We start from the raw sequence: 13,483 nt of genomic DNA, 5'->3' as shown, positions 1-13,483 counted from the left end.
AAAGTCGTGGTTTCAGAATAGTTATCAAGACAAGGTCCATACAGAAAAAGATCGTCTGTAATTTTAGAAAACCTCGTGTTTGAATTTTTCTTAATGATATCCTTTGACCAAGCCTTATCATTATTCTTGTTGTTCTTATTTTTATATAGTAATACATATAACATCAAAATAGCTGTATAGACATCATAGTTTAGCAATTTCAAATCCATCTATATTTCATTTAATTATTAGAGATAGATACAGTTACCTTATTTTTAATTATGAGGAAACTGGGACTTAGTGTGACTGGCTCAAAAATCACATAACTAGAATAAGCTGCTCAAGTAATTTTCAAACATGTCTTCTGTAACAGTCAAACACACTTTTTAAAAATAAAGATTTTAAAAGCAACAAAATAGTTTCCATAATGATCCAACAAGGAAAAGAGACTAAGTGAAGTCTTTAATTGAGTAAATTCAACAATATGCGAAGAATCATCCTCAACAAAATAAGAATAAAAGTAAATAAAAGAAAAACTTTACTTTTTTTCATTTTAATAAAGAAAATTATTAAAAATAAGGGAAATCGATCATCTTATTTTTCTTTTCCAAGGGATCTCTCTGTTGCATAAAATAAATATAAACTTTGTAAAACTCTTGTTCATTACTGGCATCTGATCTGTTTTTACTAGCGTACAGCAAGATAAAATGTAGGGAGTTTGTGACATATGTATCTGAGACAGAAAATTTTAATAGCTTTAAAAGATCTAGCCTCAAACGAAATTAGAGCTTACTAGTTATAACTACATAAAAATACATTCCCCCCAAAATCCACATGGCTCATTTCCCCTTTCCTCCTCCAAGTCTTTGGTCAGGCGTCACCTTCCCAGCGAGGCCTTCCTGACCATGCCCGTCCTCAGTAGGCTGTATCTCTTACCCTCTCCTCGACCTGTAGCACTGATCCCATTCTAATGTACTTTGTAATGTATATATTTTGTTTACATAGACAGAAGTGTTATGAAGGCAGAACACTGTAGAATTCCTAGTGCTATCAAGGTGCGTACACAGGAGCACAGAATATTTGTTGAATGAATGAATCATTTCTTCTTGAATCTCCCCCAACCCAAAACTTAGGAGAAAGACCAGAAAAGAAACTTAAACTATTTAAGTGGTTATTTCATTTGGCTTTTCCTTTTTAAAACATTAAGAGGATTTTTAAACATTTAAAAGTAGACCAAATAATAGAATAAACCTCCAAGCACCCAACAATCAACTAATTTTTTCACCTATATTCTCACACTGTAACTCCCTACTCTTATTATTTTGAAGCAAATAGCAGACTCCATTTCACTTCATCCACAAATATTTTCAATGTTTCTCTAAAACTCTAAGGACTGTTTTTTTTTTTCTTCCACCTATCTAGAGTAACATCATCACCCTTAAAAAAATAACAATAATTCTTTGACTTTATTAATATTTCCTTCCTGACGTGAATGACATTTAGCTACCTAAATGGTGGCAGATGGTCACCAGCGCCCCTACATGATCACAGGCTGAGAACTCCTCCTAATGCAGCTTCTCACTCCAGCCCTGAGTTATTTTGCAATCCACACTCTCTGGAGCACAGAGTTGTATATAATCAATACATGCTACAATGTGCATCCTCAATCTCACTCAAAGAGAAAACCCTAAGGATGTTTGCTGCTGCTTTTGCTAGAAAGATGTTGCTGACCAATTAGGACAGAGTGATCAACCAGAGCCTTAAAATACCAGCCTTACTTAAGGCAGAATGCAACGTTTGTGGATAGGGAAAAAAGGCAAAGAAAAAGCATGGTTGTGTATCCCCAGGATAACAAGAAAATGTGAACTTCTCAAGTGGCTTTCCTAAAAAATGGCTTTCAGTTTCGAAATAACATTAGTAGGTAAAAGGATTTCCAAGGCTTCGGCATGCAAGCTGCCAGAACTCTGAGAAGCTTGAGTCGGGCATTCTGCATTAAAGGGCCTTAGCTCTTTGTGAGTTGCAAAGCTCTCTGTAGGCTCTGGATAAATGTTTATCCGCCACAGAAACAATCACTGAATTCATGAGCTTCCTAGCATAGCTTATAAACATGACTTCAACCACAGATCTTACCTGTGCCCTGAAAGCACCTTCATCAAGGGGTGGTGGAGGAGGGAAGTTCCCAGAGCCAGATGGAAGAGCGCCGGCATCATCTAGAGGTGGGGGTGGGGGTGGAAGAAAATCACCTAAGGAAAGAAAACACACACATGAAATTAATATGGATGCAATTTTATAATACTCTTAAAAACAAATATTTGCTGGCATTTTACTGCTTTGTAATTGGCATTGACACATAATTTCTTGCTTTGTATGACAATTATTCCCTATCTTAGTTCTTTTCACTTTAATTAGTAGTCTTAACTTTCAGAAGAATGAGGATCAGATTCGATATTTAGAAGTGACATAAAAGCTAGTCTACAGAGGTCGTGTACATTTAGCCAGGATGGGGAAGTTGCTTGAGTTGGTGAATTACTGAAGTGTCTAAGACTTGGTCCTTAACCTCAATAAATTTTCAGTCACCTAAAAGAAAAAAATGTATACACTAGTAAGAATAATACACGATGCAATTTATTAACATGTGCGAACAAACTCTTTTGGAAGTTAAAATGAAGCAAAGCTTATGTCTGGGTAGAGAAACAAGGAAGGCTTTACTGAGCATTTAAATTGCCTCTGAATATTATGATGTGCAAAGCAAGTCCACTCTAGGCAGAAAGACAGTGGAGTAAAGACATAGAGGTCAAAAAATTCAGGGCCTGGAGAATAAAGAGCAAGTTACAATATAACATAAATATAGGAATGTAAAATAATACAAGTAGGTTATAAAAATTAGAGCGGTGACAAAATAAGCTTTTAAGTGTATTGCACATCTAGCAAAGGGTTTGAATTTTACCATGCATGCAGTGGGGATCCGTCAAAGATTTCTGAGAAGGTAACATTTGGTTGCAATATGATTTACTAAAGACTAATCTAAAAGTACATGTAGAATAGATTAGAGGAAACTGAAATTAAGATACATCCGATTTGGAAATCTGTATGCAATACAAGCAGGAGGTAATGATACCCCAACTAAGATACCCCAACATCACTGACCAACATGAACAGCAAACTGAAGTTAGACTTGTTGGAAGAATATGCTTAATCTCTTAAGATGTGAGGTGTAGACTTATATCTTTGGGTTCTTGGTATAGAATCTTTTAAAATACTCTGCATTTCTATTATGAAATTCTATTAGAAAAAAAAAAACCTTCCATTTAAAAACAAAATTCTTTTTCTTTTAAACATATTTTAGATGTGTTGGGAAAATGTTCTTTATTTATGGATAAGTAGCTTTTACTCGCCATTTCAGCAGTTCCATTCTTAGAGCATACGTAGTAAGGTAGCAGTCTCTATCACTCAATGAGTTGCTTTTGGATAGTACCAAAGCAACACAACTTAAGGCTTCAGAAAAAAAAAAGTCTAAACTGCACTGTGGAAGGATGATGAGTTGGACTCGTTGGTCTGATATCCTTTGAGATGATTCACTTAGGCTCCATTTGCCTAATAAATAACAGTCTTAGAGTTGGAAGAGTAGCTAACAGCTGTCAAGTCTACCTCCCAGCCATATTCAGACTACCAAGCAGTCACACACACTATCTTTACAGTACTCTGCCTTTTGGACTCTCACTATGCCCCGGGCACTGTGCTAAGATTTTCATATACCACCTTCTATTCCTACACAACTCTCTATGCTGATGGCTCTCAATCTTTAGAGTTCATCGGGATCTCTGGAAGGTCTTGTTCAAACATAGACTGCTGAGTCCAACCCCCAGAATTTACGATTCAGTAGGTCTAGGGTAGGGCCCAATAATTTGCATTTCTAATAAATTCCCAGGAGATGCTAATGCTATTGGTCTCGGGAACCACACTTTGAGAAACACTGCATTAAGCAAAGTACCGCATTATTATTCCTACCTTAGACCCCAGGGAGTTCGTAAGGTTCAATGACTTATGTCATATAGAAACATTTCTACTTCTCTTACCCTTCTGACTGTACACATCTGAAGACATACTTTATCCATATCCTTATTAGGGTTATAAGTCTCATATACCTTTATTAACTCCACCCAGTAGTTCCAAACATTAGCTACAAACTAGAGTCACCAAAAGAGCTTATCTAAAAATTTTAATGCCAAAATGCCATCTCACATCAATTCAATTAGGGTCTTGAGGATAGGGGAAAGGGAGTGGGGAGGAAGAGTCAGATGCCAGTATTCCTTTAAAATCCAGATGATTCTAAAGTGCAGCCAAGATTGAGAAATTCATCAGGCCAAAGACAGCACTAAAAATATTTAACATTTATTAAATAGAAAGAATCGTCACTAAGTTCTTTTCTGCTTTTAAAAGTCATAATGTACGAGAAGAATTCACACAATGAGGTCTTAAGTGATCAGCAAAGTAAGGTTAACGTTGATGGAAACTTGACTACTAAATTCTAGTTCACAGCCTATCTTTCAGGTTTGAATGTTTTATCTAAACCTATGTGTTCTTCACACACAATTTAAAAGATTTCTGAGCATCTTCTAATTTATCAGATTCTATTACGCCATGGAGAATTGTCAGAAAATTAAACAGTATCAGAACTAAATGAAATCTTATAAAGGTAGAAACAGAGGCCCACAAAAAAACAGATGGACAGTCCAAATTCTCACAGCAAATTAGTCTACACACTAGAAAGTACAACTACCTGTCTTTGAGGTCCCTTCCAATTAGAACCTTCTTGACAATATTTCCGTTATAGTAATTAAACATACTGAGGCAAAAGCTGATGACACTCCTGAGAGAGAGAAAAGGATCAGAAAAGAAAAATGGAATATATGTTTAAAAAGAAAAAAACAGACAACGTGACTGTAGACTTTATTCTAGATAAGATTAAGCAGATTTTTAAAAGCCCTAGTGATAACCTCACTATAATCATCTGCTTAATTTAGATCAGTTATTAACTTAGACTAAAGTTTTCAGTTCTTCAGGCTCAACTGTCAGAGACTTCTTATTGTATTCTTCAGAGTGGATCTCGCATTTTAAAATGAGGTGGAATGTTTCAAAAACAGATATACACACAATGAAGGGATAGAATACAGACAATGGATCCTTTGGAGGGAAGCACTACACCAACTGCATCCCAACTAGTTGAAATAGATGGGATGTAAACCTCTTAATAACCATCTTAAATCAAACTAAGAACTACCATGAGAATTCTGACTTATAGCTCACCATTTAACAGGCAAGTAAACAAAGGAAAATGCTTCTAAGTTTCAGTAAGAATAAATTCAATTTAGGTGAGAAGGCAAAATTTCCATGTTTAAAGAAGAAAGCAAAATAGAAAGAACGATGTGTGTCGGGGCGGCGGGGGCCAGCGAGGGGTGGGGGGTGCTTTCCATTGCATTTTTTAAAACAATCAAAGAACATCTGGCTTAAGTGCTTAGGTGGTGACCCTCTTAGAGTAAGAGCAGCTGAACAGAATCAGTTGCAAAACCTTTCAACTACCAATGCTAGGCTGTTGACCTTCACATTAGTGCAGCCCTAGTCCTTTCTGCTTGCCAGAGATATCCAAATGGAACTCCCAGAGTAAAACACAGGGGCATTGGATAACTCAAGCAGGCAGCCCCCCAAAATAACACACCATCAGGCAATAGGTATAGTGCAGTGATACATAAAATCTAAGATAGAAACATTTGATTTAACAAGAAATGGAGTAGTCAAAGAGATGCTGACAAACCTGATTCCTTCCTTACCTTTTTTCTCACCAGCCAAAGCTTACCAGATGGAAAATATATTTATTCCTTAATTACCAGGTAAAATGGTCTACTCAAAGTTACACAGGTAGTTAAATACAGAGCTGGAAATGTATCCACCTTCTGCCCTGGCAAGAAGCTAGAAAGGATCTCACTTAATTTGCTCCATATCATCCCAAATCATTCAGCCAATATTCAAAGGTTTTTGCTTGTGCCAGAGGTAGCGCCATGAGGTGGTTAAAGAGCGAGTTAAGCAAATAAAGTATTATATCCCTGATTCTCAAAAAATACTTTATGCCAATTTACTTCAGAAAATAGCCTGCTATGCATACCATTAACCTGATAAGAGAGCGAAGAAAAACCCTAAGAACCCAGCTGTGAATGTTTTTCAAGCTACCCTTTCCAGTCTAGAGGTAAAAAGGCAGTGACATTGAGAAGCAATGTGGTTACCTGGTAGTAGCTGAGTTATCATCCACTGTAGTTACCCTAGTAACATGTGTTGAGCATATATAAAAGGCACCTAAATGCAGAGCTTGCTTATGCCTTCGTAATATAAAGGCCCCTATCAGAATAAAAAAAAAAATTACAAGAATTTATCAGCAAAGATGATAAATTACTGGTTATGAGTGATTGTCGTGGAAAAACAAAAGTCATTAAACTCAGATCATCAAGTGAAGTCTCAGTTCATTTACTACAGTAAAAGAAAGAAAGAAAGAAAGAAAGAAAGAAAGAAAGAAAGAAAGAAAGGAAGAAAGAGAAAGCATTATTATCTTTCTTCTTCATCTAAATATCCATGTAAACCTAAACACATAAACGGAGATTTAGTTAGCAGCCCCCTTTGCACCTCATATACAATTTTATCATAGCATCTCTAACTTGATTGCATTTATGTGCTTATGGTCACTCTCTCTTAGTTGGAACTAAAGCTTCTAATAAGGAGAGTCCACTTATAATTTATCATTCTATCCTCACCACCTAGCATCAGGTTTGGACTATGGTACACTCTCCATAAACATAGGTTGAATAATGAAATAAATAAATAAATATCACTCAATTGATGCTTAAAAAAAAAAAAAATGACCTGATGCCTTAGATGTTTTTCAAACATCAATGATCAAAACACAAAGGTAGGGAGATAAAATGCAAACTCTGATTCAGGAGGTCTGGGGTTAGGCATGAGGGTCTGCATTTCTAACACGCTCCCAGATGATGCTGATGTGGACTTCACATGGAGGAGCCTGACTCCAGGGCTCTTCCAGCTGGCAGCTGCTGGTTCTCCAATTTTCTTATGTGGAGAATTTTGGGTTGTTTAAGGAAAATCTAAACTTTAAGCTTGGTATAAATAAAATCACTTAGGGGCTCCTCAAATTAAGAATTTAAATGATGAGTACACAAGAGATTGGGCTGGAACATACAATATACACAAAGGTAAAAAAATTAATTATGGTGAGCAAATCATAAGCTTCAAATAAAAGCAGTTATTCACTTCCATTAATAATAACTAACAGAGAAAAGAAATATGTTCAAAAGAAAACAGTATAAAATTTCAAATCCATAAACTTAAAACGCAAACCCCAGCTCTACCCTTTACTTCGGAAAAGGCATCGCCATCATCTCAAGTTCGACTTTCCTTAGCTATTTAAAGGAGGATAACAACATTTACTTCATGGTGTCGCTTTGCAGATCTAAGTAGTTGAAACAATGACATTGAACTTTTTTTAATCACAGCACAGAGTAAAGAAATAACTTTTAATATCATGATGCAATATTACAATCTAGACATACATAAAGACATGTATATCTGAAACAAGGGTTTCATGAAACCATACTACATGTAAAAGCACATTGAAAATGTCCGTTATATTTATTTATTTTAAAAGTGTCAGTTGTGACACACTAAAGTGAGTGTGACCCATAAGTGGGTCTCAACCCACAGTTCGAACATCACTAAGCTAAATTACATGTAAGTGATCTGTTCAAACTGCGGGTTGAACTTATGCATAGAGGGCAGCTGAGTCTAAACCTGCCCTGCCTACTTGGTAGCAGAGACCAAACCTAAGAAGATGAAGCTTTCTTAATAAAGTTGAGTAAAAAGAGCAAGTGAGAAGATGAAACAAATACAACAAGAGAGACAATCTTCATAAAGTGGCTGAGTTACGTCACAGTTATGGCATTCTCCTTATAGATTAGAGGCTCTTTATTATAAAACTAAGCAATTGAAGACTTTCTTTACAATTTCACCCTCAACTCCATCTTCAGTTTGCATTAAAACACACATGCCAAGAAAACTACACCAAAAAGCACACTGAATGAAATGAAATATTTTTAAAATGAAATATTCAAGGTTTAGAACAACATTATAGCATTATTAACAATACGATGCCATATATACATGTATTCCTGTGTCATCATGAAGTATTTTATCTTTTAAATAGATTCCCAAGAAATTTTTAACAGCAAGTTGCCTCTAAAAAGGTGAATTTCCAACTGGGAAACAAGAGTGGAAGAGAAACTTACTTTTCATTACACCAGTTTCTAACCTGTCATTATTTTATCCATTCACAACTTTAAAATAACACATACAGACAAGAGAAATTTTCATTACCTAGAAATGTGCCATCTGCAAATGTTAAATTGAATAAGGTTTTAAAAACCACCAGGAAATACTAGGATATGTCATAGGTCAAGAAACCACTGAGAGTAAGTCCCATTTAATGTATCACCTCTCAATCATCTCAAACTACTTACTATCCGTTGGTTATAACTAAAAATATGAAAGAACTTGCCCTGACTTACTCAACATGCTTTTCCTATTAGAGAAAATACATGCTTATTCCTAGTGCCAAAGCCTGCACACCATCTTAGTGTTACCACAGACCTCGTGCTGCAAAGAGATTAAACATTATTAATAAAGTAGTTCCTGGATTCTCATTTTGCTCCTGTTCCTTGAATGTGCACCCCTTTGAGCACTCTCTGGTGATAATTATCAGGGCAAGGCTGGGCATTCCTGATTCCCTATCCTCATTGTCATAAAATTAGCAACAACACATCCTCCCTTAAATGACGCATCATCTGTAAATCAGAAGATACATGACCTTGACCAATAATTTTGACTCTTCAGTTCTCACACTAGACATTTTTGGAATTGAGGATTTTATTATACATAATTATACATTAAAAAATTAAGCTTTGTGATTTTCTTCCATTTTATTTTCTGCTACTTAACTACAAGACAAATTGTCGACTCTAATAGTACTTAGTAATGGCATTTAAATGGAAGGACTAAGATGATGGTACAGGAAAATCAACACTCGTATCTATTAATGTATAAATAGTATCAAAAGCCTTAAAAATATTTATACACTTTGATTCAGCAATACCAGTGTTAATAAATTATCCTACTAAAGAAGTACATAGAGAAGTATGTTAGAGAATCTTCATCATTATAAAATATAATAAAAAATAATCAGAATGTTCATCAATAAAGCATTGATAAAAAAAATCTACTGCAGTCAGTCACACACTAGAAAACTGTGTAGCCATCAAAATGATGCTGTTGATCTCAATGTGACATCTGTTTATTCACTGATTGAGTGCTTTCTATGTGTCAGGTGTTACTCTAGACAATAAAGGGAAAATCAAACAGAGAGACAGACATAACAAAAAGCGCTGCTTTCATGGAATTTATACTCTATCAGGAAGAGAAGAATACTTAAAAATCAATTAAATAAAACATAATATCAAAAAATGATAAGTGCTACATAGAAATATAGGGAAAGGAAGGAGGAAGAAACTACAAGGGTGGTGATGGAATATTGCGATTTTAAAGAGAAAGTTTGGAAATACCTCACAAAGGTGGTATTTGAACAAAGACTTAAGTCTAGTGACAGAGTGGGTCATGGAGTAACTGAGAGAAGAATATGAAACACTGCTCCTAATATATTATCAAGCTACTGAATACCATTTATAACATGGTCTTTTTTTTTTTTTTTTTTTTTGTATAAACCTGTATGTTAACAACAGTTGTCTATAGATAGCTCTTGGGATGACAAGAAGTTTTTTTGTTACTCCTTTTAGTTTAATCATTATACAATAAGTGACAATTACAGGTATGGATTAAAAAAAAAATTAAAAGAAAGAGAATTTGAAATGAATTGCAGAAACTACTGAAACCCAGTGTTTAATTTTAATGCACCACTATATTTACCCAAGCCAAAATGTAACATCTTCATTTTCTTTCTAAATAATTTAGTTTGAAATGATCTTTGAGATTCTATAATTAAAGGCAAGAAGAAATATTATCCTAAAGTAGATGAAGTCTCCCTGATTTTCCAAAGGACAGTTTCACTCTACATTTAGTTAATACAGAACCTCTGGGTTTTCACTGAGTTCAATAGTCCTCATGTTTACTCACAAGTAAATAGTCTGCATCAAGGTGAAAGACCTAGTGCATCACATCTAACCATACTCTATTTCTCTATCACACAGTGGTTCCCATTTGTTGAAAAAAAACAAATTCAATTTTGTAGTCAAAAGCATTGAATAATTTTTAAATAATATGAAATTAGGAGGAGAGTCTGTTTCTGCAAAAATACTAGAACCAAATAGCATTTTTTAATCCACCAGTCTCAATTGTCTTACAAAAACATAGTAATTGCTACCCAAACAACAAACCACACCATATATTTTGAATATCAAAAATGGGAATTAAAAATGAATATGGCAGTGAGTTAAGCCTAAGCATCAATCTTCTAACAGCTATTGAGGTATCTCCAGCCCCACTACCAAAAAGTGAAATTCTCTATTTAAAAATGAAATTAAAATGAAAAATCTATGTTGTTGACAGAAAATGAGGCAATAGTCCATGGAAACCAACAACAGAAAAAATTCTTAATTTATCACTGAAAAAAGAAGCTGGCAAACAAAAATCAATGTGCTGAGAGACTACTACTCCAAAAAATATCCCTTTTCCTTAGAGATGGGACATCACCCTGTGGTGGCCATTGAGACCAGAGCTTACCTTCCCTCCAAAGATGGTAATAAAGCTTGAGGGAGAGGGGATGCACAATAAGAAGACTTTAAGTTGCTCATTTAACTTAGTTCACCACTGCTAAATCTGGATAGAGTGAACCATCCTCAATTTTAATAACAAGATATTGTTCCTTTATGGTTTAGCTTTATTAGAGGACATATTCTGCTCTTTTATACTGACAGGCTTCTCCTACTAGACTATAACCTCCTTGAGGGCAAATTCTGTTTCCCTAATCTCTATACAGAGCATATAGAGCACATAGGAGATGCTGAATAAATGGTTATATTATCATTATTACAAATTATTATTATTACAAATCTCTATTACATAATTAAATTGAGCTCTGAAAGAACGAACATATGTATTTTACCATGGACAACTTTGCCTCTAATTATTAGCATAAGGTCAATATATCACAGTCCTGGTGGGTAACAGGTCCTGCATGACGCTTATAGTTGAATAGTTAATAACATTAGTCTTAAAGCTAGCCATCCAATTTGGCAGTGGTAGTCATTGTTGTTGTTATGCATTACCTTACTTAGAGCATATCTTCAAAATACAAGCACTGAGTCTTCATCACTAAGTCACTCTCTGGATATGGGAGCACCCCAGCCTCCAGAAACATTGTAATCATATGTACTGTACATGATATTTCTTCTGCAATAAAAGATCTGTAGACATATTTTAACAGTATATATATATGTATGTGTGTGTGTGTGTGTGTGTATATATATATAACGTGTGTGTGTGTGTATATATATATATAACATGTGTGTGTGTGTGTGTATATATATATACACACACACACACACACTCACACACACACATATGTATATATCCCACAAATTATCTTAGAAATTCCTTTAAATCCCCCAAGAATTTTGGAGAGTCAGCTCTTCTCCCATTAAGGAGAGATGGGAATGGAAGAGGAGTAGGAAAACAAAGGAAAAGGAAGGAGAGATGTCGTGTGGACAAAAATCTCAAAATGTTAGTGCTTGAAGTGCTGAAGCAGATCTGGCATTTAACCGAGAGTATGCATCAGAGTATCACCAGGCACTGTTTTCTACTACATATGCTCAGGCCCAACTCTAGAATTCTTAAATCAGAACCTCTGGGGTTGGGATCCAGACACACAAGCATCTTGATAAGCTTCCAGATGATTCTGATGAGTAGCCCTGGTTAAGAGTCATGGACCTCCATGAAAAACAAAGTAAGACTAAAGAACTACCCTAGATTAAAAGCGACCAATGAGACATGGCAACTAAATGCAACTTGTAATTCAGGATAGAATACTAGACCAGAAAAGGGATATTAATAGGACAATTGATAAAATCTGAATAAAGTCTATATATTAGTGAGTAGTATTTTGTCATCATTAATTACTTGGTTTATGTAACTGCACTGTGATTGTGTAAGGGAACATTTGGGAAAATGAATAAATGCTAAATGAGAACTCTTTAAACTATTTTTAATGTGCATGTAAAATCTGAAATTATTTCAGAATGAAAAGTAAAAAATTATTTTTTTTAATTTGAAGGAAAAAAAGTCATCAAGCTAGTCCGATAACTTTTTTTTATAGGTGGAGAAATTTTCGGCCATTGTGGCCAAATGAAATAGTCAAATAGTGTGGAACTACACCAACAAACCCACTGTGACCCCAAATTTCCTAATTTATAGCTGAGGACACATTTACCACAGTACATGGCAGATTTAGTGTGGGAAACTGAGACCTCTTGAGAATGAGGAGGAAACTTATTCTGCCCCTACAACCTCAGATGATTATCAAGAAGAGAAGAGGTTCTTAATATTTAGAAGATTTTGAATAGATGATCAGGAGTACATAAAATATCTTCAACAAAATCCAGGTTGAATGCAGCATGGATAGGCCAGTAATTGTTTGGTGTTCAGCAGCAATGAAATCCCATAAAGGCCCCTTTCCCCACTGCCGAGGCCATTCCCCCTCCTCGAAAGACTCCTTGAAGATGAGAATGGCCATATGAGACCAGGGCTTTCTGTGATTTTTCCGGTCTTCTTTCATAGGTGAATGACTTCAAATTCTTCTCACTGAGAAATTCTTGTTGCTATTTTTATAAAATGATGCCAACCATTACTCACTCTCTTTCAACCCTGCCATTTCATCGAGTCTGAGGCTTAGCGAATACACAAATGCTTTAAAAATAATCAAATAGAGACATTCATTTCATTTCAAGGTGGTTGTGTTTTGGCATGTATTTTTTTTTTCCCCCAAAGGAATACTGGAGCTGACAGGTACCTACTCTAAAATTTTACTTTACCACCTGCTAGTTGAAATATTGCTTTCATGGATTTATATTGTATTAAAAGGTCACTGGCTGTTTAAGTCTTAAACAGTTTTAATCATCCTAAAAGTCTCTTAACAGTAAGAAAAGGAAGCTCAGAACAAACAGCAGCAGGGACTCTAATTAAAAGGGCCAATTCATCTAATTTTATTTGGGGTTAATTATTCAGGATTCACTCTTTGATATGTAAGGAATAGCAATTAGTAATTTTAGTGATTTGAGAATCATTGGAGGTGTAATCAGTTAAAATGAGTGAGTGTTTACAACACAAGATGGTGAATTAGTCTCTCTCAGCTGGAGAACAGGAACATTAGGCTCCAAGAGAT

The 13,483-nt window shown here is 35.2% G+C and overlaps 1 protein-coding gene across 26 annotated transcripts in view; it reads right to left on the bottom strand.

The window, feature by feature from the left end:
• LPP (LIM domain containing preferred translocation partner in lipoma) overlaps positions 1-13,483 on the bottom strand; it is a 605,586-nt gene that overhangs the window by 338,681 nt on the left and 253,422 nt on the right. For all 26 annotated transcript variants that reach the window (XM_039850683.1, XM_039850695.1, XM_039850680.1 and 23 more), the window contains one exon: positions 2,110-2,222. In XM_039850683.1, the coding sequence (XP_039706617.1) occupies positions 2,110-2,222 (113 nt within the window). The remainder of the gene's footprint in view (positions 1-2,109; positions 2,223-13,483) is intronic.

This window comes from Pteropus medius, unplaced genomic scaffold, assembly GCF_902729225.1.
Source record: "Pteropus medius unplaced genomic scaffold, Ma_sr-lr_union100, whole genome shotgun sequence".
In the NCBI taxonomy this organism is placed as follows: Eukaryota; Metazoa; Chordata; class Mammalia; order Chiroptera; family Pteropodidae; genus Pteropus; species Pteropus medius.
This window is presented reverse-complemented; position numbering and strand designations above follow the sequence as displayed.